The following is a 24,395-nucleotide window of genomic DNA, read 5'->3' on the forward strand; positions in this document are numbered from 1 at the left end:
TGCAAAAATAGACATGTTTCGGCAAGATACTATAGTACATACATTATATCATATGCATACTTTTATGGGTTCAATGACCATTTTCCAAACCTTCTAGGATAAATCTCAGAAAATCTGGTCGGCCCGCATGGGTGTGTTGCTAAGAAATAATAATGTATCTATCTGGAAGGCACCAGACAGTAGTGACACATCCTCCACCGGGGTCCACGGGGCCATCAACTGACTCACATCATATGTACAGCTACACAAGCCAACAACATGTTATAAACGTGTTGTAACTATTGACTGTATGTTGTAATCAAGAAAAGGTCCGAAAATACCGTCGTATAAACAGCGTTTTATTATACTGTAATCTCCATTCAATTACTTTAATTATTAGAACCTGGCAACCATCAGGTCGCAGTGTAATGACGACAATGCCCCCACAGAAATGCGTTGCAAAATCAATCTAACAATCAATAACGTAGATGAAATTCATCTAAACGGGCCATAGTGAGGATTAAACTCTAATTGAACAAGAAAATCGTCGTTTTTCAATCTGTCGAGGGCTCTCTGCTCCCGACAGAGCGAGTCTGCAGCCTTGTTCATGTACATGTTCTGCATAGCCATAGCTTTGAGTTTCGCGACAAAAACAGAAAGATGGACCTAATTGGAAAACCGAGGAGCAAATCCGTCGTGTGGATGTACTTCGGCTTCAGGGCAGACGAAAACGGGTTTCCTCTCAGATCAGACGAAGTCATTTGTCGTTTATGTCGCAAGATTGTGCTCGCAAAAGGGGGAAACACAACTAACCTGAGAAGTCATCTGAAACGTCGCCATCGTGCAGAAGTCGCCAATACACCTTTCTCTGCCTCGCTGGGAATTGGACCGGAGACACAGGGTATTTCAATGAATATCTCAAAGCTTTTGTCAACATGCTCTTCAATTATTTATTAGGCAACATGCACAGGATCCCAAATCAACCATAGCCTTGTTAGTCTGTGCCCAATTTTGTTTTATACACAACTGATTGGCTGCCTCAGTAATGCAATTTAATGGGAACAAAGATGGAGGCAGTGGGTGCAGAGTTGGATCAATAATAAAGGATCAATAGAAGATAGTCAGAATTACATGCTCAAAGCAAAGAGGTTTTTTACCCTTGAAATGTATTTGTATGAAATAGGGGAGAAAAAAAGGTTATAAAGAAATAGTGACAATATTATTCCTGTAAAAGGCTTGAGTTGTAAGATCCATTATGTCAATCACTTGATATAAAGCATAATTATTACTTTTTTTTATTATTCTTTTTTAGGTCTTGACCAAAGCCACGATGAGCTGATCCACGAACTTCAGTCTTTAAGTGCACAGGCCGATACAAGTCAGAATTATGTGCCAGACGCCGTGCTGCCGCCTGGAGACCCCTGGATCCACGGTGGACCGCCTCGCGCTGTTCTGTCCCTGCCGTCCTGCCTGTGCCTCTCTGAATACTCGAGACCTCACATGTCCAGCCCCTCGTCTGAAAGCTACACCAGAGACAAGAAGGTGTACGCCAGGTGCCAGCTACAACTTGGAACAATGTTTGGACCGTATGTGGGGGAAATGAGCAAAGGGCATGTTCCTGACAATCTCACATATGCATGGGCTGTAAGTATATAATATAATAACCAATAAAGGGGTAGGCAATATTCCAATATAACATTTTGTGATTTGACCCTGTGATGATCTGCTGCAAATTTGGAGATCTTCTTATTTATGATTCAACCCTTTTCTTTGAATGCAGCTCTATGCTCAAACACAGATGCATGCTGTCTACTTTTCCCCGACCATTTCTCCAATTGGCCAACTTTCATCATACTTTGAATGAGTGACAGGCAGATTTAACCAATCACTGTGTGAACTAGCAGAAGAAGATTAAATTATCTCTTAAAATAAGGTAAAGCTACTAAGATATGGGAATCTGAATTGTGAGCCAGGCTCTGTGAAAATTGTGATAATGTATTGCCGCACCTTCCATAGCTAATCCAAGACCCAGTAATCATTATAATGAACACATTGTTTTTGCTCCCATTTCTAGATCAGGGATGAATCTTCTTTCACTTACGTAGATGGCTCAGATCCAAACAAATCCAACTGGATGAGGTGGGATTGTCATTTACAGCATCATATTTGCTTTATTATGTTTGATTACTTCTTACTTTTCTTATTTTGCAGGTTTGTAACATTCACCAGCTTTGAGGATGAACAAAATCTTACAGTCTTCCAGTTTTACCGTAAAATCTATTATAAAGTGTCCCAGCCAGTCTCAGAAGGGGATGAGCTCAAAGTGTGGGTTGGTAGAGATTACGCCTCTCTGCTGGGTCTTGAACACACAGGCGAGAATATGAAGTGTCAAGTTGGAGACAAGGAGTCCTTCTTGCGCCCCCTACAGGACATCCAGTTCTCTACACTCCCCGAACCCACCAGCTCCTCTCATTGGTCTGATCACAGCCAATCTCAAAGTCCAATGCCAATAATCAGTGAAGTGACGAGCATCAATACTGGTGGAAGTATTGACCATAGCTCCCCTGCAGTACCATCATCCTCTCTTGGGTTCTGCCCCATTCCACATCCTTACGAAAACAAGTACCACTTTTTGCCTGGTACAGAAAGACTAGTGGCCAGCCCTGATCATCCCCACCCACCCACCTCTGGTGACGGTAGCTTATGGTACTTCTTTGGGTTTGAGCCCGACCACACGGGGCGCCCACTGGACAGAACGACAGCCATATGTAAACTCTGTGGTGATCTCGTTGGCTGTGGCAGCGGAGGAGTCCATGAAATAAGGAGTCACATGATGATCAAACATAATATCAAACCACGAGAGAGCACCAGTACAGGCAGTCTGCGGCTAAGTTCAGGTACGGACATGTTTCTTACCTCAAGAGTCAGATTAGGATTTGTCCATGATACAAGATTAGTATGATGTGTTGAATGCAGAATCATTTTTAAAACAAACAAATACTCATGCACTGTAGCAGCTATTGATAGATTTTCTACTGTTGGCTAGGGTATGTTTACACCTTATTTCACTTTATTCTGGAAGCCCGTCTGGGCGCCGCCATCTGTCGTAATCCTTCCAGTTGTATTAGTTAACATAGGGCTGCCGACCTTGTGAGAAAATAAGTTCTACACAGACTAAAAAGTTGTTTTCAGGCCGTCAGGAATTGGTGCATTGTTAACTTGTTGGTCACATGAACATAGGGCATTTTACACAAATCAATTTACTTTATAGCATATTTTAACGGTGAGACTTTTCTCTCACTCTCCACTCAAGCGAACGTAGATCCCGCTTATTTAAAGTCTATATGACAAGTTCTCCTGCTTTTATAATTATTACTTTGTTTGATAGTATAGAACCTGTGATGAATATTTTTTCATATATTTACCTCTGTTAAGTTGCAGTTTGTGAAGAAATGTGAAAAATGAAACCTTTAAATTACAGGAAGAGCTTAGTTCTAAAACTGAATCCTTCTCTGATGTCATCAAAATGTGACATGCCTTTGAAAACCAGACAATTTACCATACGTCCAAGGAAGTAACATTATAAACTTTACAAAAATCGTCAAACTGGGGACAAGTAGCCAAAATGTTTAGTCCAATCTGAAATATAATTGTGTTCACTACGTTTCAGTGAAATGTGTAGTCTAACCAGTCATATAGATTTTAAGTGTCACCTGCAGGGATATTCAGTAACACAGTATGACAATGTCCACTTAAATATAACATAAATAAAACACCATAAATAAAAATACATTTGCTCATTATAATTTGCTTCATATTAGGGAGCTCAAGGTCGCTACAGAGGCATTCACGTTGTACATACAAACACACTTTTAGCACACAGTCGATTTTTCCCCCTTACTTATTTGAGGTTGTTGGGGTCCATCCTGCGGGAGAAACATGGCGAAGGTTGAGCCGAAAGATGAGCCAAAAGATGAGCCTCATCGTCCGAAAGTTTGGAAATACTTCAGGTTTTTAAGTGAGCGGCGATGTGCAACGGGACAAGACTTACACAGTCTGTCGTTTGTATCAAGCCACTGAAGTACTATTTCAGCAGCACAGCCAATCCTAAGGCGCATTTGAGCTGAAAATGCAGTATAAATCTTAAGTCGTGCCACTCCCCACGGCTGCCGGACATGGTTTGATGTATTATATTAAACCCTGTCGCTATAAACCGTACCGCCGTCGCCACTTCAAATCATTCGGGGACTCAAATCATTCTTCAGCTCGGGGAAAGAAACTGGCCGGTAACGCAAAAGGCCTTCTGAACACAGAAAAAATACATGCCTGAGTTATCAGCGGTTTTATACAATTGCTATAACACTGTGAATGCCTTGAAGGTGGAAAAGCACTATATAAATACACTGTAATAAAAAAAAATATATATATATTCATTGCTGTAGCCTTTAGCATCAAAGAGTGGTTTGGACAGAGGGATGGACAATATTGACAAAAAATATAATCTCAATATTTTTGGGGATTATTATTTTGATACCGGTATTCAACAATATTTAGTCAAATCAAATCAAATCAATTTATTTTTGTAAGGCCCAAAATCACAACAACAGTTGCCTCTGAGGGCCACAGGGAGAAATGAATCAACAATGTCTGTGGTGGCGATGGAGTCAGACAATGTCTGTGGTGGCGAGGGACGATGTCCCAGGGTCCTCTGTCCTTAGACTCTCCTTCTCGGCCAGGAAAAACTACAAAAAAAAACCTCTTTGGGAAAAAACCGTAGAAACCTGGAGGAGTTCCAGTGAAGGAGAGATCCGACTCTCACAGACGGACAGACGGACACAAGGAGACTGGAGCTGGACCCACTCTTCAGGCAGAAGAGGGACCGACTGAGGCGAACTGGACCCACTCTTCAGGCAGATGAGGGACCGTAGTGCCTACAAATGTCTTGCGGTTCAAATAAAACCGCCCTCCCCCTAGAAAAGTTACACCGTACACCTTTTAAATACTGCAGCCCCAAAAATTACTGTTGTTTTTGTGTGTTTTACAGTTCACCGTGCTGTCCTACCAGTCACAACAGCAACATCTGTCAATTTGACGGACAACATTCTGTACTTCCTGATTATGGATCTTCACCCCCCTTCTTTAGTACGAGGAAAAGGTTTTCAACATTTAATCAACACCCTTCTTCCCCACAAACTGGATCTGCCTTCAAAAACCAAGCTGGACTACTTGCTCAATGACTTGCACGCAAAAGGAAAAACTAACATAGCACGGATGCTCCGAACCAAGGAAGATGCCACAGACTACAGAGCTCCTTTAGAGGGCGAACGGAACAGGCGCAAGAAAGACGTCCCGCATTTAGTCAACTTCAGCGTAGATGTGTGGTTTCATACGTGGCAAGGCAACACTGAGATGTACCTCTCTCTCTGGGTCCACTACATAGATGCAAACTTCACGTGTCACAATCGGGCCTTGGCGTCTCAAAAACTCTCCAAATCCGGATTGAATCTGAAAGCAGTGGAGTCCCAAGTACGTGCCATGGCAGAAGTTTGGGGCATATCCCAAGCGAATTTGACCGTGTTGGGGGGAGAAGGGTGGAACGACATCAGAGCCGTCCCAATGATGAGCGATAATGTGGGGGAAGCAACCGGGAGCACCACGCATCCCAATTCAACGACGTTTTTGGAAAGAGATGATTCAACTTCACCCGTGGAACAAGAAAACAGGGTGGAAAACCAAACATTTGAAGGCCTACCATCCGTCCCATGCTTTTTCACCGCGGTGCAAAGCTGTGTCGACGACTTGATTTCAATGAATGCTGTCTCCAAGGTCCTGAGCAAATTTCAAAACATTCTGGTGGAACTTTTTACGGAGCCAATTCAAACTGGAGCCAACAGTGAAACTTTTGCTGACCATTTTTTGCAAGGTATGACCAGCGAAGAGCAAGTGGAGGTGAAAATTTGGGTCCACAGCCGACCAACATGGAATAAGCTCTATCTACTGCTCAACACGTTACTAAAACATAAAGCCCTACTGAGGGATATTTTAAATAAGCTAAAAGAAGACACCGGTTCTGAATCATCATCTGACAATTCAACTACAACAGCAAACAGCCAATCGCTACGCACCGAATGGAAAGTTGTTGAAGATTTGTGTCTCGTCCTAAAACCTCTAGATGTCGCGTGTCAGACTTTGGCCAAAGAGGAGTTCCCGCGCCTGTCGCTGATCAAACCCATACTCACTGGCCTGCTCAGCCGCCATCTCGTAACCCGTCCCGGAGATTCGCCAATCCTAAAAGAGGCCAAGACCATGATGAGGTACAACCTGAGCCACTGGTACGACACGCCCGCTGTCATCAGAGTCCTGAATGTGGCCTGTGCGTTGGACCCACAGTTTCATGGACTTTGCTTCATGTCTGAAAAGGTGAGTGTATACAGTTTTAGATTACCAATGCTTTGGTCTAGTTTGACTTATGGATTTATTATAACTATAGGAATGTGTTGGGTTAAAGTAGTATTTAAATATTACTCAAACTAAATAAATGTAATGGGTGAGGTCAATTAGTTGCATATTATGGGTACAATATTACATTTGGTGATATGTTGCTTGTTAAAATTAGTGAAAGATTTACAGTTAACAGTAAATGGACACTTCTAACCATAGGACAACCCAATGCCATATGAAGCTCAAGCTTTTTTACTGTTAAATGTCTATTTTCTATTTTTTGGTTTATTATTTGATTTTTTTTCTTATTGGTCAAAATGGGTTCTGCTTTTTATGTAAAGTCGGTGTAATCTCACATTTGTCCAGGAGTGTTCCATTGTTGAAAAAAAAAATCAGATTGAGAAGGACTCATGGAGTCGAAACGAAAAAAATAATTGACATTTTATATAGTTGGTTGTAGTTCAATGCCATCTACTGGGCATTTGAAATCCATGTAATGTATCATATGTTAACATTATTGTACTGGTTATGTTTAGGAACAGACAGACACATTTCAGTGGCTCAAAAACGAGGCGGTCAGGATTTCGAACGAGAACCAAACAAAAAAGCGCGTGAAGAAACCACACCAAGTGCATAAAAGAAGCCCCTCCCCTTCAACAGGGGAGGAGTCCAAGCGAAGGAGCAAGCGACTCAAAGACTGCCTGCCAATCAACTTCCGTGATCTTGAGGACTCTGAGGGGAGCGATATTGATCCCAACGACAGCGAATGGGTGGAGCCTCCGCCTGAAGATGGGCTGTCAGGGATGGAGTTTTTACTGGGCGACTTGTATAGCACTGGAAACAGGAGCCAGCAGAGATCTGTGGAGGAGTCTGTGGATTTGGAAATAAATGTGTTTCAGTCTGATAATGGGGCATTGCCGGGGGTAGAACCTCTGCAGTGGTGGAGGAGCAAAACGATGCAGCTCCCCCTACTGGCTGCGGTGGCAAAGACCTATCTGGCAGCTCCAGCAGTGGCCGGGAACGGGACACTAGGATATTTGCAAGAAGGAACGGGAACTTCGAGAGGGAAAAGGTCCAACATCCCCCCGGAGAATTTGGATGCAATTTTGTTCTTGCACCACAACAACATACACAAAACTAAACTCAAACTGTACTAGTCTGTGTCTGTACTTGTCTTTATACACAGATTTCTACTGTATATAGCCTCAATCGTGTATCTTTTTACTCATGATTTATATCACTTTATGTTGTATTTAAAAGTTCTTTTAACTGTTTTTTAGATGGTAGATTCTGATTTTTATCCGATTGAATGTATATTCCATTAATCAGACAAGCAATGATCGATGGCCACTTTGTATTAGTCACACATAATACAAAATTGGATTTGATATTTCAAATGTCTTTGCTTTCTTTTTATCCTATTTTATTTATCAATATCAAAATATTGTAACAAAGACATTTTATGTTCAAATTGCCCAGGGACATGTTGTAACACAATGTAAAATATAAGTTAAAAATAAAAAAATATTAAATTAAATTCTAAATGCAATAAAATCCAAAACGATGCGTCTTAAGAAACAACAGCTTGGTCTGCCTTCTTTTGTGCCAACTTTCTGCAATGGATGTAGATATTGATTGGGTGAATGAAGGCCAGTAGAGTGAGGACGGTCAGAGCAATGTTGACCTGCAAATAACAAATGTATTAGGTAACATATCCCAGAATATCTATAGTATTCTATGTCATTCACTCACATAAAGTGGATCTCCACCTAAAACCCCTTTGATCAAAGCGAAACATGGATACTGCAGTAAGGACACGACTCCGGACAAAGACATGATCAGCCCGTACAGCTTCCCAAAGTGGCAGGCGGGAAATCTGGAGAGGAAAAAACATGCTGTTAAAAACACAATTGCAAACTTATATATAGATCAAATCATGCTAACAATTATCCTTAACCACTATAATAGCTACCATTAAATATACAATGTTTTATATGTTTAGTAACCGTGTACAATGTTCTAGTACTGAAAATGTCCTGCTCTTAACCATTACCTGCTCTTAACCACTTTTATATACAGTAAAATTAAACTTGTAGTATTAATAAAAACTCATACAAAATACATTATTTTCCTGTAATTTCTTTCTAATTGTGTGAACGTTTTTGCCTTGACTCAGGGCGTTAAAAAACTTAGGGTCAATTTGGCAAAGTAGAGTACTAAGTATTTGTTATTTGAGTAAACACTAACTAGCTCAGCAACCTAACCATAGGTGCAGTTTGTTTCTTAAAGGTCCTATATTATGAAAGATTAAGTCCTGTGAGTTGAAAATACTCTGTTCACCTTGCGATGTTTATCTGTTGCCTCAATTGAACTGCTTTACCATACACTAGAATAACCCTAGATTGTTTATTATTTAAAAGGTTTGTAATTCCTTGGCAAAAATTATCTAAATGATTCCATCAAAAGTATATGGAGTTTAAAAACGCACTTCCTGCATTACCACTTAACCACAAAGTGGAACAGTGTTATCAGTTTGAGAGAAGAACACTGCCTAAATGTGCAGGACTTGTGTTGAATGTGTGAATGGAACAAAACACAACTGCAGGTATGTTTTTGAGGAAGAAACAACATAACCAATTTAAAAATAATTAATAACTTACATGTAGCTGAACTGTGCCTAGTCTAGAAAGAAATTAGCTTCAAGATGGCGATAGTTTTAAAATACAATAAGAAACTACAATACTAATTTCCTTCTATTTCTGAGTTTCAGAGAGATGTGAAGTTAGACATGGTGCATATAATCTGGAAACTGGCAGCGATACTTGCTTACCAAGACATGTGGCATTAACCCACAACAGAGTTCTAAAATGAGGAGAACATTTTTCCAACAATGGCTGATGCCTCAGGTTAATGCAGACTACTTACGCCAGACTGATGAAGGCTGCGTTTCCCCCGTAGAGGAAGGAGCGGTTGATGACTTGCAGAATGAAGGTGAGATACTGCAGTGGGAGGACGGGGACCGAGGCGCACACCGAGAAACAGAAACACTGAAGAGCCGTGAGGAGCAGGGACAGTACAGAGGAGCGCAGGTCCGCCTCCTGTTCAGTCTCACCTGGGACAACACAAGTTAGAAGGGGAAATGAAGTATGCCATGTTGTAGTTTATCAGCAATTATATACTGTTTTTATTACATATCTGTACATGTCATTGTTTTCCATTTGACCTTTGTTTAGCCAGGGAAGAATTTATACATGGAAGTGTCTAGTAAAAGCAGCTTGAATGGTAAGTTGTCTTATAAGACACTTGAAGTTATTGTCAATTTATTCTCTGCATTTTATCCTTTTTCCAACACTGGGGGACCCATCTCCAGATCTTGAGCACAATCAGTCAGGACTACATATCAGGAGGATTTTTCTATTTTTTTTAGGTTGAATGGTGATGATGGGGTGCAGTCTGAAAAGCAGTCGTTTCTGCCAGTCCGCCAAAAGGGCCTTTAGAGTTAAACACAAGCCACAGTGACGATTATTAAACACGGCATTGAACATTCAATGGTAATGAATGAGTTAACATGTGAGATGCATAAGTCACCCAGTGTTCCAACAGTTTGACCAGACAAATCAAATCTCCAAACAAACACATCGGGCACTCTGATATTCTCAGTGTTTTACCAGAGGCGAGAGGCTTCCCCTTGTGTCTGTCCATGATGAGGCCGTTCCAGGAGCACAGAGCACGCCACAGAGCTGCGTCATGGCAAACGCATTGGTGTATTTACTCACTGAAAGGGACCAACAGACAAGTGTAGGGCAACTGCATGTCATTAGTTCTTGTGAGAGGATGAGGGGATTTTTATGAGTTACCTAAATCTGGGTTATCGTTTGCCAGTCGGCTTATTGTGGGGTTAAGAGTTCCGCTGAAGAGATAGTGTCTGAGCTGCATGACTGATAACCACATCAGGTGCCAGACGAAAACCCAGGATAAAACGCAGCTTCGGAAACTCTGAGCTGGAATTAAATTGCAAAAGAGTGATAAATAAATTCAAGATTCAAAAGCAGAAAGCGTTAACGTTATGTTGAAATCTCAAATACCTTTTTGTGGGGACGTGCTATCTTCATATTCCTTTATAGATACGGCTTCTGTAATTTCAAACTTTTCCACATTGTAAGAATTTGCCTTTCCACAAGATAAGTTCCTAAAAATGATGCAATGCCGTTAAGATGAAGCTATAATGACATCATTTCTAGACGTCATTATAGCTTGATTCAGTAGTTCATAATGAAATTGAAATACTAAAAGCCTTTTTGACTTACCCATAGTTGTACTTCTCTGGTAGAGGGTAGGGAATACGAGATCTGGGCATCAGTAAAAATGTCCTTGTGAGGTGAATGATGCCACACAGAGACAAAGCGATAAAGGAGGAGCGTAAAGAGACTCCTTGTTCATGTAATATCTGTGGGGGGAAAACATATTGGACAGCACATTAGTAATGAGCACCTTCCATGAAGGACACGTAATATTAAGACCAGCAACTGGTTTTGTAAGATACATCACAGATGGAGATGCAATCATTGTTTTGCCAGAATGTGTGGATCATTATAACTTTGTTCTATTTTAGATGTTGCTGCTGTTTTGCTCTGTTGAAGTTTTATTGTATGTTGTACCATGACAGTACACCTCTAGCTATCATTGATAAACCTTACTCAAATCACAGTATGATCTAAACAAAAATATAACAACAAAGTCAAGTTATTTTCTATCTGGCTGTTTATGTCAACCTTATTTTATCTTTCAGAAGGTTTGATTTAATTAGGCTTGTCACAGATTAGAAGAATGGTGATTTAATAGACAATAATTGTGAATAATAATTCAAAGGATTGTGAGTTTGGTTTTGTAACATACCTACTGTAGTCGCCATATACACCCCCTACCACTATGTGGCATTGTAGCTCAGTGTGGATGGAACGCTCCCACTATTTAAAAGCTAATTAGAAGCACTGGGAACCAGTGGAACCAGAATGGCTCAGGCTCAGGCTCAGTTACAGAACCTTGGGCCACAACCTAGTCACAGATTATACCTTCATTATTTCACCCGTTAGTGGATCAAAAATATCACACACAACATATCACATGTTTTGTATTTGCTCTTGTGTCTTGTGGAAACCCAAATTACAAAAGTGGATCCTGATTTAAGTAACGTCTATAAAGAGTGGTCATGATGCAATGTCAGCTCTGTGTAATGTTACCTTAAATATAAGAAAAACAGCAGATGAGGAGTCGAAGGCCCCGTTGTACAAAGTGATGACAGTGGAGCGATGACCAGCAAACAGGTTACCCACCTACAAGCACAGCAAACTATCATACAAACACGTCTTAAGTGCCTATCAAAATGACATGAAGCTATTAATGAATATAAAATGGTGACATTAGAAAGCACACTTGTGCAAGAACTTGGTACACTTCATATTCCCTGTCCTGAGATCTACATTAAGGGTGAACAGTGCAAGTTTTTTCTATTCTTCATGGAGATATTTTGCCTGGAATATCACACGGATTACCATTAAACTCGCACCTCCCAACATAAAAACATGTAATTGTCACTCCAAATTGAACGATAATCACAAGGTCATATTTAATACTGTCACGTGGCCTAGTTCAAGCTTTGGAATTGTGCTTTACTAAAAAGAGTTTTCACCTGCATGTTTGTTATAAGAAGTAGAATCCCTCCCACACCGATGCAGGCCATGGCCGGGAAAAGCATCTCTGAAAATGCTTCATGAAAAGAGGAAAACAACCATTTTCTTTATATCTTACATTTACTTTGAGGTCAAATAGATGATTAACTATTTAAATGTATTTGACACAGCATTATACACTTACCAGCACTAGAGGTGGCCACAAGGACGGTGCCAGTTGTATAAAGGAATCTGTATCAAAACAACAACACCTATTTTAGAGTGAAAAAGCCTAATCAGACAAATCATGGCTGAAAAACTGCTGAAATAACGTCAAATTAATTTATACGGTAATTGTAATTTGAACTCCAGCGCACATAATGCACTGAACAAGCGGTTTTGTCACAAAGACAGTACCATAACTGGACCAAAAAGATATATACGTGTTGCGATATTGATGGGAAAAACTGTGCACGTGTAAAAATAAAAAATCAGAGAAAATCAGAGAGCAGTCCCAGTTTAGAGTGGCTGTTATCGTGCGTATGACAGGTTTTTATGATGTTCTCATTTTGAATTTAATAAGTGAATTTATACCCGTTGTAAGGCAAGGCAAGTTTATTTGTAGAGCACATTTCATACACAAGGCAATCCAAAGTGCTTCACAGCAGGAAAAATGCATTAAAATCACAAAGAAATTACAGATACAATAAAATTAACTAATTAAAAACAATTTAAGTCATAAAAGAGAAGAGTGCAAAGAAAATCCTTTCAGTCATATGCACAGCTAAACAAAACAGTTTTTAGCTTAGATTTGAACATTGTCAGAGTAGAAGCCTGTCTCACATCTTCAGGAAGACTGTTCCAGATTTTAGCTGCATAAAACTGAAACGCAGATTCCCCATGTTTAGTCCTGACTCTGGCACCAGCAAGAGGCCGGTCCATGTTTAGTCCTGACTCTGGCACCAGCAGGAGGCCGGTCCATGTTTAGTCCTGACTCTGGGCACCAGCAGGAGGCCGGTCCATGTTTAGTCCTGACTCTGGCACCAGCAGGAGGCCGGTCCATGTTTAGTCCTGACTCTGGCACCAGCAGGAGGCCGGTCCATGTTTAGTCCTGACTCTGGCACCAGCAGGAGGCCGGTCCCTGAGGTCCTCAGAGTCCGAGATGGTTCATATGGCACTAACATACCCAAGATGTACTTTGGTGCTAGGCCATGGAGAGACTTGTACACAAGCAGAGCTGCTTTAAAGTCTCTTCTCTGAGCCACAGGGAGCCAGTGCAGAGACCTGAGAACAGGACTAATGTGATCATACTTCCTGGTTCTAGTCAGGACCCGAGCAGCAGCGTTCTGGATGTCCTGCAGCTGTTTTACAGCTCGTTTGGAGAGACCAGTGAGCAGGCCGTTACAGTAGTCTAATCTACTGGAGACAAACGCATGGATAAGTCTCTCCAAGTCTGGTTTAGACACTATATTTTTGATTTTGGCAATGTTTTTTAGATGGTAAAAAGCTGCTGATGTTATTGATTTGACGTGGCTGTTAAAGTTCAAGTCTGAGTCCATTATTACCCCCAGATTTCTAACTTGATTTGTAGGTTTTAGAGCGAGACTCTGGAGGTGACCGCTAACACTTTCTCTTTATTTCTGTGGGCCAAAAACGATTATTTCAGTCTTGTCTGAGTTCAGCTGGAGAAAGTTGTTTTGCATCCACAAACTGATCTGTTGGATGCAGTGACAGAGTGAATCCACTGGTCCATAGTCACCTGCCGATAGCGAAACATAGATCTGAGTGTCGTCTGCATAATTGTGATAGGACACATTTTCACTGCGTATCAACTGACCTAACGGCAGTATGTAGAGGTTGAACAGAAGGGGACCCAGGACTGACACTTGGGGCACTCCACAGGTCAGGGTCATGTGGTCTGAGACACAGTTACCAATTTCAACAAAGTACTTCCTGTCTCCCAGATAGGACCTTAACCAGTTTAGGGCAGTGCCAGTGATGCCCACCCAGTCCTCTAGTCTCTGTGAGAGGATCCCATGATCGACAGTGTCAAAAGCAGCTCAGATCTAACAGAATTAAGACTGAAGCTCTGCCCGTGTCAGTGTTCAGGCGGATGTCATTTGTCACCTTGACAAGAGCAGTCTCAGTGCTGTGATGAGGTATAAAACCTGACTGAAAAACATCAAATGAGTTGTTTATTAAAGAGGAAATCTGTGAGTTGTTGGTAAACAACCTTTTCAAGGAATTTGCCCCAAAATGGCAGATTAGAGATGGGCCGGTAATGACTCAGTACTGCGGCATCAAGACTGCTCTTCTTTAGGAGAGGCTTTATGACCGCAGTTTTCAAAGACATTGGGAATGTTCCAGATTGAAGCGACATGTTAACTATGTGAGTGAACGGTGCAAGTAAACTGTTCAGCACAGACTTTAGACGTCTGGTGGGTAACACATCGAGGCAGCATGTAGATGAACTCAGACTGGTGATGATCTCATGGACAGTTTTGTCAGTTACTGTGTCTAGGTGGTTTTAGGGTATTTTTTTGCATTGTGGGATTTATAGCATTTTTAATGCCCTGAACTTTGTCATTAAAGAATAATGCAAACTCATTACACTTGGATGTGGAAATGAGTTCTAACGGCAGCTGAGCTGGAGGGTTTGTTAATCTGTTTACTGTGGCAAACAGGACACGCGAGTTGTTACTGCAGCTTCCAATTATTTCAGAAAAATATCTTTCCCTAGTTCTACATAAGATTAGGTTGTACATGTTCAGCTTTTCTTTGTAAATCTATTTTTGAACCTGGAGCTTTGACTTGCGCCATTTCCGTTCGGCCCTGCGGCACTCCCTTTTCTGTACCCTGACCGAATCATCATTTCTCCACGGCGCCTTCTGCTTATTTTTAACCATTTTAGCCTTCATAGGGGCGATGGTGTCCAGAACATTCAAAACACTAGATGTAACAGAGTTCAACAAATCATTTACATTAGAACATGAGACATTTTTAAAGTTTATCATTTCCATAAACAGTGCACCTGTGCCATCACTTATGTGTCTCCTCTGAACAACTGCAGGACCAGCTGGTGGTTTGGGAAAAACAGACAGGTCGTCATAAATAAATTATAATTTTACACCAATCCAGTAGTTGTATGTGGATTCTGTAAAAAAGTGACATCACTCTAGGGACACTCATTCCATCTAAAGTTTATGCATCATTTAAACAAACCAAACTACTTTTTTGACCCTGTAAACATTATTTCAACAAAATGTAGGTGCCCAGTGGTTACTAGGTAATTTCCTAATATGATGTCACCAATTACAATCAGGAATTAAAATAAGAACCCTAAAAAGTGTGCTATTCTGGAATAAAATGATTTTATCGTAAAACAACATTTTAGTTCAATCCAACCTGTCATAGAAGAACATGTCCACCAAGTTCTTTCCCTGTCAGGCTCTGGCATTGGCAAGAATTGTTAACTATCTTTCAGCAATTTTTCCACATCTGCTGCTTGTATGGAATCAAAGGAGTTTTCCAGAACTATAAGAAATAAAATGCATATACAGGCCTGTGACCCACTAACCTCTGGGGCTTGTGAGTGATTACCTTAAATCCACTTATCAGTGTCCACAATGTAACTATCAGTGTGTATCCATGTTACAGATAAGCTTTCCTCAAGAATTTATTGGATTAAATATACCCTTTAGAACCTTATTCAACCTGACATCCTTAAAATTGACAAAAAATACATTTAAGATACATTTTTGTCAGACAGCATATATAAAGAACTAGTGTTTGGTTAAGAGGTTGCATGCCTCAGGTGTGTTTTATTTATTTATGATTTATTTGATAAGGACAGATACAACAAATATAGATTAGCAGTAAGATGATATCATAGTGGTTATAGCCATTGCTAATTTGTTTTGAAATGTTGACATAAATGCTTTGTTTGTAAAGGGGGTCATGCAAAACGCAAGATGATTTCAAGACATCCAAAACATAAACTTCTTATCCCAATTCTTATCTCTAGAACTTTCAAACAATAACATTAACACTTGTTTGAATAAAAGAAGCTCATCACTCACATTCCCAGCAGTCTGGTCACTGTGGTGCCAAAACGGTCAAAAATATATCCATTTGTGAAAGTCATGAAGTTATTGAGGAAGGATCCTATGGTGAAAACCAGAGAGAACTGCTCATCCTGACGACTACAGTCTGGAAAAAACAAACAGACAATGAAGAATGGCCTCAAAAACAGACTTATTCTTTAGTATAATGTTAAGTGTACTCACATCCCTACATTTCATAAGCCTATGATATTTAGAGCTGGAGACAGGAAATATGCCTAAACTTCACATTTTTGTTTTTACCCCTCATCAGGAACTCAATTTGGACATAAACATCAATATTTTATCCCAATTTATTTCAAAATATGCATAAATTCTATACATTTTTCATGCGATGACGTTTTTTATGTTTGACTTTTACCTGGAGCTAGTGAAGTGTTGGAGGTGTTGCTGGGACTCGCTTCACAGTATTGCCCACCCGAAGAGCACCCCAGCGAAACACAGGCACTCCACCATCCCAGAGGCCAGAGTGAGCCAGTACCTCGGCCTCGTACCTCCATTAGACCCCTTCATGGTCTCCTGGTTTCCTCCAAATTATAACAACGGGTCAGATTTTAACCACTGCAATGGAGACGTTTTGTGTGGTCCAAGAACTGTTTGAAAAAAGCAGACAAACTGAATTTTACAGGACTAGTGTAAAGTGATTATTGCAACTTTGCTCTCTACTGTATACTTTAGAGACAAATAATGGGGTGAATTAGGGCATGCCATTAAAAAAAGCCATGGGATTGAAACTAAACTCCAGTTAAATTAAATCAAAGACAGGCTAGTAGTACCACAAAAACTAAACATCATAGTGTCATATTTGAAGTAGGAGTGGGCAATATGGCAAAAAATTTAGATCTCAATTTTCTTGGAGTCAGATCACAGTTTTAATTTTATCTCAAGGCAAACAAATTCATCTGCTTTTTCTGAAAGTTCACGCTTCATTGTGATTGGTTGAATCCATCTGTCACTCACTCAGAGACTAAATAATGAGAGAGGTGCGACGGGGCAAATAATGTCTGTTTTTGAGCAGTTGTATTATAAATCAAAATAAATGATAAAGACCTTTTTTATGGCTATGACACTTTCTACACTATTATCTTCTCACAAATATGTAAAGGTTGATAGACCCTGTAACTTTGGCCTAGGTTATCTGGAAATGTACAGGGTCTGCTGCGCTGTAATATACACTATGCTTGATAATGAAAAAACACCCTTCAGTAATAGCAATAATGTTCCAGAATGAGAAATCAGAGTGTGTGGGAAAGTCTTGGATCAGTTTTAAATTGAACAAATCAACAGTATCCAGAGATGGGTTGCTATGGGTAGTTATTCAAAAAGCTATTGCACCATGTGTCACTATAGCCCTGTTGTTTATGTCCCCTCGTGGACGACAGGCGGTGCAGCCGTTAGTGTAATCCAGATTATTCCTAATCTACATTGGCACAGGGCACAACGTGGACACGCAGCCAAGTGAGCAAGCAGGAGGAAAGAAACACATTCAAATGCTGTTAATAGATCACAAATTCTTTTAATTGAAGGCTGCAAAGTTGAAGCAACAAAAATGTCAGGGAAATAAAAATAAAAAACATATGACATAAGGTCCGTTTTACTTTCACCTTTGCTCCTTTCTTACTATCATGTGTGCATAATCTCTAAAGTTATATAGAAAAAAGAAGACGCAGAATGTCCTAAAAGTAACAAATTGCGCCTTTTAACATAACGGGCTACTCACCAAGACGCCCCATGAACACTTGTAGATGCCAGGATGGTGCACATGTCAGGTCTGTGGGTCAGTGCGTCTGAGCGTCTGTGGCTGTTTCACAAAGCCTGGGTCCGATGTGGGCGTGGTTAGTCGTGTTGCAAGGTCCTCAGTCCAGATAATATAATAGATCCATGCTCCAGATACATGTGTCCTCCGTTTGGTTAGCATGTGGCTAATTCACCAAGGATACATTAGTGTAGCCTTAATCCGATTTCACGGTATAAGTGAACACAATGGTTCGACTGAAAATACATGTTCTAAATCTAATTTTGAGTTCCTATTATGGTACTGTTCAGAATACAGTGAATTCTCTGAACTCAAAGGAATGCATAGTTTTAGTTTTATTTAACAGTAATTAAAAAATACATTAAAAAGATATTACAGCTCTTGTGGTGAGTGCATGTGCGACATTTCAGAATCAGAAGTCAGAAAAGGTTTATTGCCATTGTCAATGAAACAAATTCACAAACATAAGAACTTTTGCTTTTGTGTTGGATAAATAAAGTCGTAACTGTTTTATTCCCTTGTTCTGTTTCTACATTATAATACAATGCAATTTAAAGTATTATAAGTACAAGTAGCCAACTCACAATAAAGCATTGTATCCAGTATTATCAGTATTGTTTATAATACATTTGTATTTAGGCCATTCTTCCCGGCAAAGTCCACGCAAGCGTCAACAATAAAAAGTCTATAACCTTTATTAGTCAATTTAGGCCTTGGTGATTATTATCATTATTAGGTCGTATTAATAATATTATTTAAATAATGGGGGGATATATTTAATGTATGCAATATTAAAGATAGAATCATAAAAGTCTAAGTTTCCAATTTCCAAAAAAAAGGTTCCGTGCACTCTTCTCTTTGTGCGCGCTGAGGTCAGAGGTCAGCGGGCTGCGGTGATCAGCCGCCAGTGTGTGCGCTGAATGAAGTGCATTGTGGGAAATATACTGCACCGAGTATGGACAAGTCTCCTCTGATGCATCCCTGCTCTAATCTGTAGAGGCAGCCCGGACGACAATTTATCAATGTAAAAATGAATAAATAAAAGGTAGAAATCACAAAAATATGTTAAGATTGAAAAAAAAAAATATATATATGAATCTCTTTCTCGCTCCTTTTTTTATACGGAGCAAAGGGCCAGACACTCCAACAATGAAGTGAACTATTCGAAATTTTGCATGTGGCATTATTTCCATGAGCCTCCACACCTTTAATAACACTGGAACATTAATATTAGGTTGGTATAACATAAACATGTTTGACTTTTTCCCAATTTTACAGTAAAAAGTACTACTTTTTGTTGTTTGGGCCTTAGCAGGAAGCCTGAGGCCTCGAGGGCCAACAAAAATTGGTCTGAGGGCTGCATTTGGCCCCCGGGCAAAAGTTTGCACACCCCTGGTACAGTGTAACCTGGTAACACATACTTTGAAGAAGTACAACTACAGTAAGTGGCAGTAAATGCACCTTTTCCATTGGCTGCCACCCGTCATTAAAAGTAACACAATAACAACAACAATAAATGGAAATGGAAAAACAGAAAAAATGAGCAAAATTACATACAGGTGGAAATGTCTAAATAAAAATACATTTTTAAAATAGGTTACATAAAATGTAACAATGGATACCTAAAAAAGGTAAAAAAAACAAAAACATTTGAAATACATAAAGTACATGCATGTTTTTTTTTTTTTTTAATCTAGGCATGTATGTTTAAGTATTAATCTATTTAAGGTGATCAATGTATTTATCACTACGTGTATTATTTATATAATCTTTTATTCATTTATTATTCATTGTATAGTCTTTTATAAAGAAAGTGTGACTGGACCAATTAAAAGTAATAGTGATTTTCAATACTGATTGAAAAGAGTTAAAAGCAGGCTAATGCCTTTTAAACTTTTTTTATTTACCAGTTTTTATTAGCTAAATACAAACAAACTTTGCCACTAAGGTTACAACTTGCCGATTGTTGTTAAAATGTGTTGCCCTTGTATCCTCAGGAACACATTTTCATCCATTGTCCTTTTGGCTGTACCTCAGTTTTTTTTCTAAAAGAACATAAACAAATCCATATTTTGGACATTTATTGTGCAATAACATTTTAATATCTTGAAATTATAAAAAAATTGAAAATATAAATGTTACAATTTACAAATTGTAAAAATGTTATAGAGACACACTTAAAAGACACCATCTTCATTCCTATTGGTCCGCCTTTGTAATGCTACAGGTGAGTGCCAGGTAAATTTAACCAATCACAACTTAAGAAGCAGGCTTTAGCTGTCTCTTAAAGTCAACATAAAGCAAACGTGAAACTGTGATTAATTAATAATAACTGTAATCTAGTATTGCTTTTTTGTGCTGAGATGTGCTGAGATGATCACAGTACACGGTAAATTGCTTTATGACCTTTTCTGAGCATTGTTATGAACATCCAAACATGGTTAATGTGTTTTCAGAAGACAAAACCGCATCTTAGTCACATGAACTTTACCCCTCTAATATCTACCACAGTACAGCTTTTCATGACGGCGCAGACTGTATTCCCATTTAAAAGGCTTGCCACAAAATCGACAGGCCAGTTGCTTCTCCTGTGTGTGTTTCAAATAGTGCGCTTTCAAAAGGCTCGGGAAGCGGTACGCCTTGTTGCAATGCTCACACGTGAATAACACTTTGTTGGTTTGAGGTAACATCTGAGTGTTGCCATTGCTTGGTTTGTTCCAGTTTTTATGCAGAAAAGGATTTGAGAACATAGGCCTTGGTATGTCCAAAGAAGCAAAGGCCATATTATAAGAAGTGTTGTAAGAAGCTTGATTGACCAAAAACGATTCCTATGAAACGAAATACAAAAAATCTAATTACTTTACAAACTTTAAAGCTCAACATTTGAGTAAAAATGATGTTGTACAATGAGTGCTTACCTGGACAGTGGGCTGAACTTGTGTTACCATCTGACCTGTCTGCATTTGAAATCTTGTGCAATTTCCTAATTCAGAAATGTCAAATATCAGTTCTACACAAAATACTGTACACACAATTCACACATTTAGGGGCCACAGCAGATCCAGATCCTCCCAGTTTGAAGTGATTTGCAAATTGTCATCAATAGCAAACTATGCAAATCTACACCGATACACTTATTGCAGATTTAAACTGTAAAATTTGTTAAAACAATTTAAATGAATGGGAAAAAGTATCACATTCTGTCGATAATCCAAAATTAGTTTTCAAATTATGCTAAATACTTCTTGAAAGGTTAAAAATCAGTTGTCTTGGGAGTTGGAATATGTGATTGAACAAAAAGTGTCTTTTTTTACTTTATTATAGTTTTATTATTATGATTTTAATATGCAGATCAACACATAAAAGGAAGCAGATTTGCTGTGGGTAACATGAAGAGACTAGCGATAGCAAAGCAATAAAACTAAATCATTGACAAATTCAAGAAACAGAAAGGTTGAAACGGATATAATTTTAACTTTTATTGTTAAGAAAAAGTAAATGATAAAATTAAGAGATTTCCTCTTTTCAACTGTTTAAACAATCACAACTTATTGATGCATTTTCTTGTTGTGTGTTTTCATGTGTTCCTTCAGGTAGACCATTCGAGAAGTCTTGTAGCCACATATTTGACACACACTTGGCTGCACGTCTAGATGCATGACCTCGTGGCGGCGCAGGTGAGATCTCGTGATGAACGCTTTCCCGCAGATTTGGCAAACGTGCGTCCTCTCCCGCGTGTGCCACAGTCGGTGATGCTTCAGATCGCTGGGATAACAGAACGTCTTGTTGCAGAAGTCGCACTCGTACTTTTTAACCTGCTTACTCGGGGGTAAACTCTGCTCAGAGTGGCCCGCGTACTGTTTGTCTGGACTAAAAATGTACGCGTTCATTTGCTGATCTGGTAAAGCGAAAGGAGGGAGGTCCAGCATATGTCCGGCGTTGTTTAAAGGAGCGGTCATTGCTTCTTCGGGTCTTGCGTCAAAGCTATCAAAATTGATCTCTTGCTCGACATTAGAATCATAATTATCTATATTCCTACCTGTCTCAAAGCCTGGAGTTTCTTCCTCTTGTTTGATATGAAACGCAACATCACGAACGTGGTCTTCTTGATTTGTGGAAACGTCTTCATATGTTGTACACTGGGTTTCATCTGCTGAGCTATAATCAGTGAGATGGTTTTTGCTGTCCTCTGGCAGCTCAAAGCTCGTCTGCCTGGACTCATCGTGAATACATTCTCCCTCCTCTCGGCTGGAAGAAGGATTTGTGGAAGTTGTAGCAGCTTGTTCAAACTTGCAGTTGGTTGACAAAGTCTCCTGTAAAACAAAGTTTAATTTTGTAAAGTTGGTCACAAACTTGAGGAATAATACACTAAGACAAGATTTCATTGTCGTTTGGTTGTGGTCTCAGTAATCGTGAGTAGTCATTACAGCGTGTTCCTTTTTTTCCACAATAATCGTAACACTAAACTTTGATATCGTGACATCCCAAAATGGGGCACTAATGCATTCAGTATACACTGTCAAAATTACCTTGACTTTGTTGGAAAAGGCATTTGGGAACTTCAAATAATTCTGTTTGCTTCCATGTTTCTCTGTTGCGTCTTCTCTGCTCGTCGTTTGGCCCATCTGGTCTGGAGGTTCATTGTGTTCTGAAATGACAAGGTGAAATAGATTGTAGTATATTCTCACAGAAAACAAATCCAAACCGGTATTTAAGTCACTGAACATAATCTACAGATACTTAAAAACAGCTGCAATGACCAAAAACGATAGCAAGCAAATGGTAAACATAAATAATGGTGGGCGATATAACAATTTTCATACGATAGTGTGTAATAAGATAAGATAAGATATTCCTTTATTGTCCACACATGAGGAAATTTCATTGTTGCAACACAGGTAAATACAGAGGAAAAGGACAGATAACTATAGGAAGTTTAAAAAACACTCAATAGAAGAACTCTTATAAACAAAACTTTTATAAACAAAAACTCCTATAGACAAAACCTCTCATTTCCTAATAAGGAATGGAGGGGAAAAATAAAGATAAAATACAATAATCCGACACTCATTTTTAATTTGGTCTTTTATTATAAATTGTATCCTCATTATTCACATTTTTCCTAATCTTCAAAACAACATTCGCAACATTAAATATTTTTCAAAAATATTCCCATCTCTAATAAAAAAAAAAAAAAACACCACAATGAATTATAAGTTAAGTAAACATGTAAAAATATATCATATTTACTGATAATCTAAACAGACTGTTCCTTACTGATAAATGTTTTCTTGTCACCTATGTCATTAACTGAAGTAATAAAGTAGTAATAAGCATGTTTACTCAACATTACATTTGCAATTTCCTTCATTTAACTTTGGCACGGATTCTTTAGTGGTTCTCTTCCCCACTTGAGTCGAACCATCTCTTGATGTGAGTTCTACCATCAGAGAAGGACTATCACACGTTCTTACCGTCCTGTGGCTCGACATAGAAGGAGGCGGAATGATGGTAAACGCTCTCCCCGCGGTCCTCTTTCGCTTCGTACAAATCCTCGTTGTGACTTTTCTCCGGGCTAATCTCTTCGCACAGATCAAACACCAGCTCTTTTATCTCCTCCACGGCCAAAACCATCAACTTCTCCAAGATGGCGGACAGCTGGGAGTGAAACGCAACGACGGCAGCCTGCTTTTTGAGACGCATTTTCCTCGGTTTGCAGAGATTTATCCAAAGATCGGCGTAAAAGTGTCAAAGATGTGGCGTTTTTTTGTGTTAGCTAGCCGAGTGGTTCTTCTTTGTGTGAAAATAAAAGACAACACTGCGTTTAGTAAACACGTTTAAGGTGTTGGCGCCACCTACAGCACTGGAGTGGAAGCGTGGAGCGTCCTCTGCCCAAACAGACTCATGAAATAGGACACATATTACGGTATGTTCTTTTTTTTCCTAGTACTTCGTAATAAACTGTAATATATGCATCATTATGTTACATTTCCTTCTTTGAAAAACATGGTCTAAAGCTATTAAATTAAAAAAAACAGCTCTGTTGACTTCTCATAAACAATGCTATCTAATGCTAAAGCGGGTGGGGATAAGTTTGGTCCTATAATGTTCCACAGAATGCCATAAAACTGGTTCATAGATTATAAGTAATTCTCCTTTAATGTTTATAGCATGAGAAAGCAAATAAGCAAATAGAAGGATATCGGCCTACAGTATTGAAATGCAGATTGTTACAGCTTTTCGTCAGACATTTGTGTTTTTTTCACATATCCATTTAGAATATTTGTGACACTCACTATATTCCCAATAACGAGTGGACCAGTGTGAATAGGTTAAAATGCAGTTATTGGCCTTGTGTTTGGATGGAGAGTACCAGCTTACCCCCAACCTGAAAAATATGAACAGGATTAGTTTCACTTCAGTTACTTT

General features: G+C 39.3%; 3 protein-coding genes across 5 annotated transcripts; 1 reads left to right on the top strand and 2 right to left on the bottom strand.

Annotated features, from left to right (window-relative positions):
* Nucleotides 1-417: 417 nt before the first annotated feature.
* On the top strand, nucleotides 418-8,543 carry LOC140377214 (uncharacterized). 2 transcript variants are annotated; one of them, XM_072462557.1, is made up of 6 exons: nucleotides 418-880; nucleotides 1,292-1,623; nucleotides 2,054-2,118; nucleotides 2,191-2,876; nucleotides 5,024-6,399; nucleotides 6,957-8,543. In XM_072462557.1, the coding sequence occupies exons 1-6, from the start codon at nucleotides 640-642 to the stop codon at nucleotides 7,575-7,577; spliced, it is 3,321 nt and encodes a 1,106-aa protein (XP_072318658.1). In that variant the 5' UTR covers nucleotides 418-639; the 3' UTR covers nucleotides 7,578-8,543. The 2 variants fall into 2 exon arrangements, with proteins under 2 accessions (XP_072318658.1, XP_072318659.1); XM_072462558.1 differs by lacking the exon at nucleotides 418-880 and adding an exon at nucleotides 1,760-1,912 and having other exon boundaries at nucleotides 1,445-1,623.
* On the bottom strand, nucleotides 7,869-17,941 carry slc43a3a (solute carrier family 43 member 3a). The gene is given in 14 exon segments (XM_072462564.1): nucleotides 7,869-8,104; nucleotides 8,173-8,296; nucleotides 9,346-9,532; nucleotides 10,089-10,139; nucleotides 10,142-10,195; nucleotides 10,278-10,421; nucleotides 10,506-10,609; nucleotides 10,728-10,867; nucleotides 11,661-11,753; nucleotides 12,110-12,186; nucleotides 12,295-12,341; nucleotides 16,169-16,342; nucleotides 16,617-16,803; nucleotides 17,927-17,941. Coding segments are annotated over 13 exon segments (1,416 nt in total). The 5' UTR covers nucleotides 16,724-16,803; nucleotides 17,927-17,941; the 3' UTR covers nucleotides 7,869-7,990.
* A 2,091-nt stretch (nucleotides 17,942-20,032) lies between these two features.
* On the bottom strand, nucleotides 20,033-23,756 carry LOC140377781 (uncharacterized). 2 transcript variants are annotated; one of them, XM_072463347.1, is made up of 5 exons: nucleotides 23,441-23,756; nucleotides 22,496-22,614; nucleotides 22,006-22,279; nucleotides 20,885-20,949; nucleotides 20,033-20,794 (listed from the first exon to the last, which is right to left on the bottom strand). In XM_072463347.1, the coding sequence occupies exons 1-5, from the start codon at nucleotides 23,667-23,669 to the stop codon at nucleotides 20,462-20,464; spliced, it is 1,020 nt and encodes a 339-aa protein (XP_072319448.1). In that variant the 5' UTR covers nucleotides 23,670-23,756; the 3' UTR covers nucleotides 20,033-20,461. The 2 variants fall into 2 exon arrangements, with proteins under 2 accessions (XP_072319448.1, XP_072319447.1); XM_072463346.1 differs by lacking the exons at nucleotides 20,033-20,794; nucleotides 20,885-20,949 and having other exon boundaries at nucleotides 21,431-22,279.
* Nucleotides 23,757-24,395: the final 639 nt, after the last annotated feature.

Source organism: Eucyclogobius newberryi, unplaced genomic scaffold, assembly GCF_026437365.1.
Source record: "Eucyclogobius newberryi isolate DKJ021-1_F unplaced genomic scaffold, fEucNew1.0.hap1 SCAF_4, whole genome shotgun sequence".
NCBI classification, from domain to species: Eukaryota; Metazoa; Chordata; class Actinopteri; order Gobiiformes; family Gobiidae; genus Eucyclogobius; species Eucyclogobius newberryi.

Excerpts from the sequence above, each read along its gene's own strand:
- LOC140377781 (XM_072463346.1), bottom strand. The coding sequence starts at position 23,669 with ATGCGTCTCAAAAAGCAGGCTGCCGTCGTTGCGTTTCACTCCCAGCTG. Across the intron at positions 22,615-23,440 it reads CTATGTCGAGCCACAGGACG|AACACAATGAACCTCCAGAC; the intron begins GTAAGAACGTGT and ends TTGTCATTTCAG. Across the intron at positions 22,280-22,495 it reads CCTTTTCCAACAAAGTCAAG|GAGACTTTGTCAACCAACTG; the intron begins GTAATTTTGACA and ends TTTGTTTTACAG.
- LOC140377214 (XM_072462557.1), top strand. The coding sequence starts at position 640 with ATGGACCTAATTGGAAAACCGAGGAGCAAATCCGTCGTGTGGATGTAC. Across the intron at positions 2,119-2,190 it reads AACAAATCCAACTGGATGAG|GTTTGTAACATTCACCAGCT; the intron begins GTGGGATTGTCA and ends CTTATTTTGCAG. Across the intron at positions 2,877-5,023 it reads CAGTCTGCGGCTAAGTTCAG|TTCACCGTGCTGTCCTACCA; the intron begins GTACGGACATGT and ends TGTGTTTTACAG.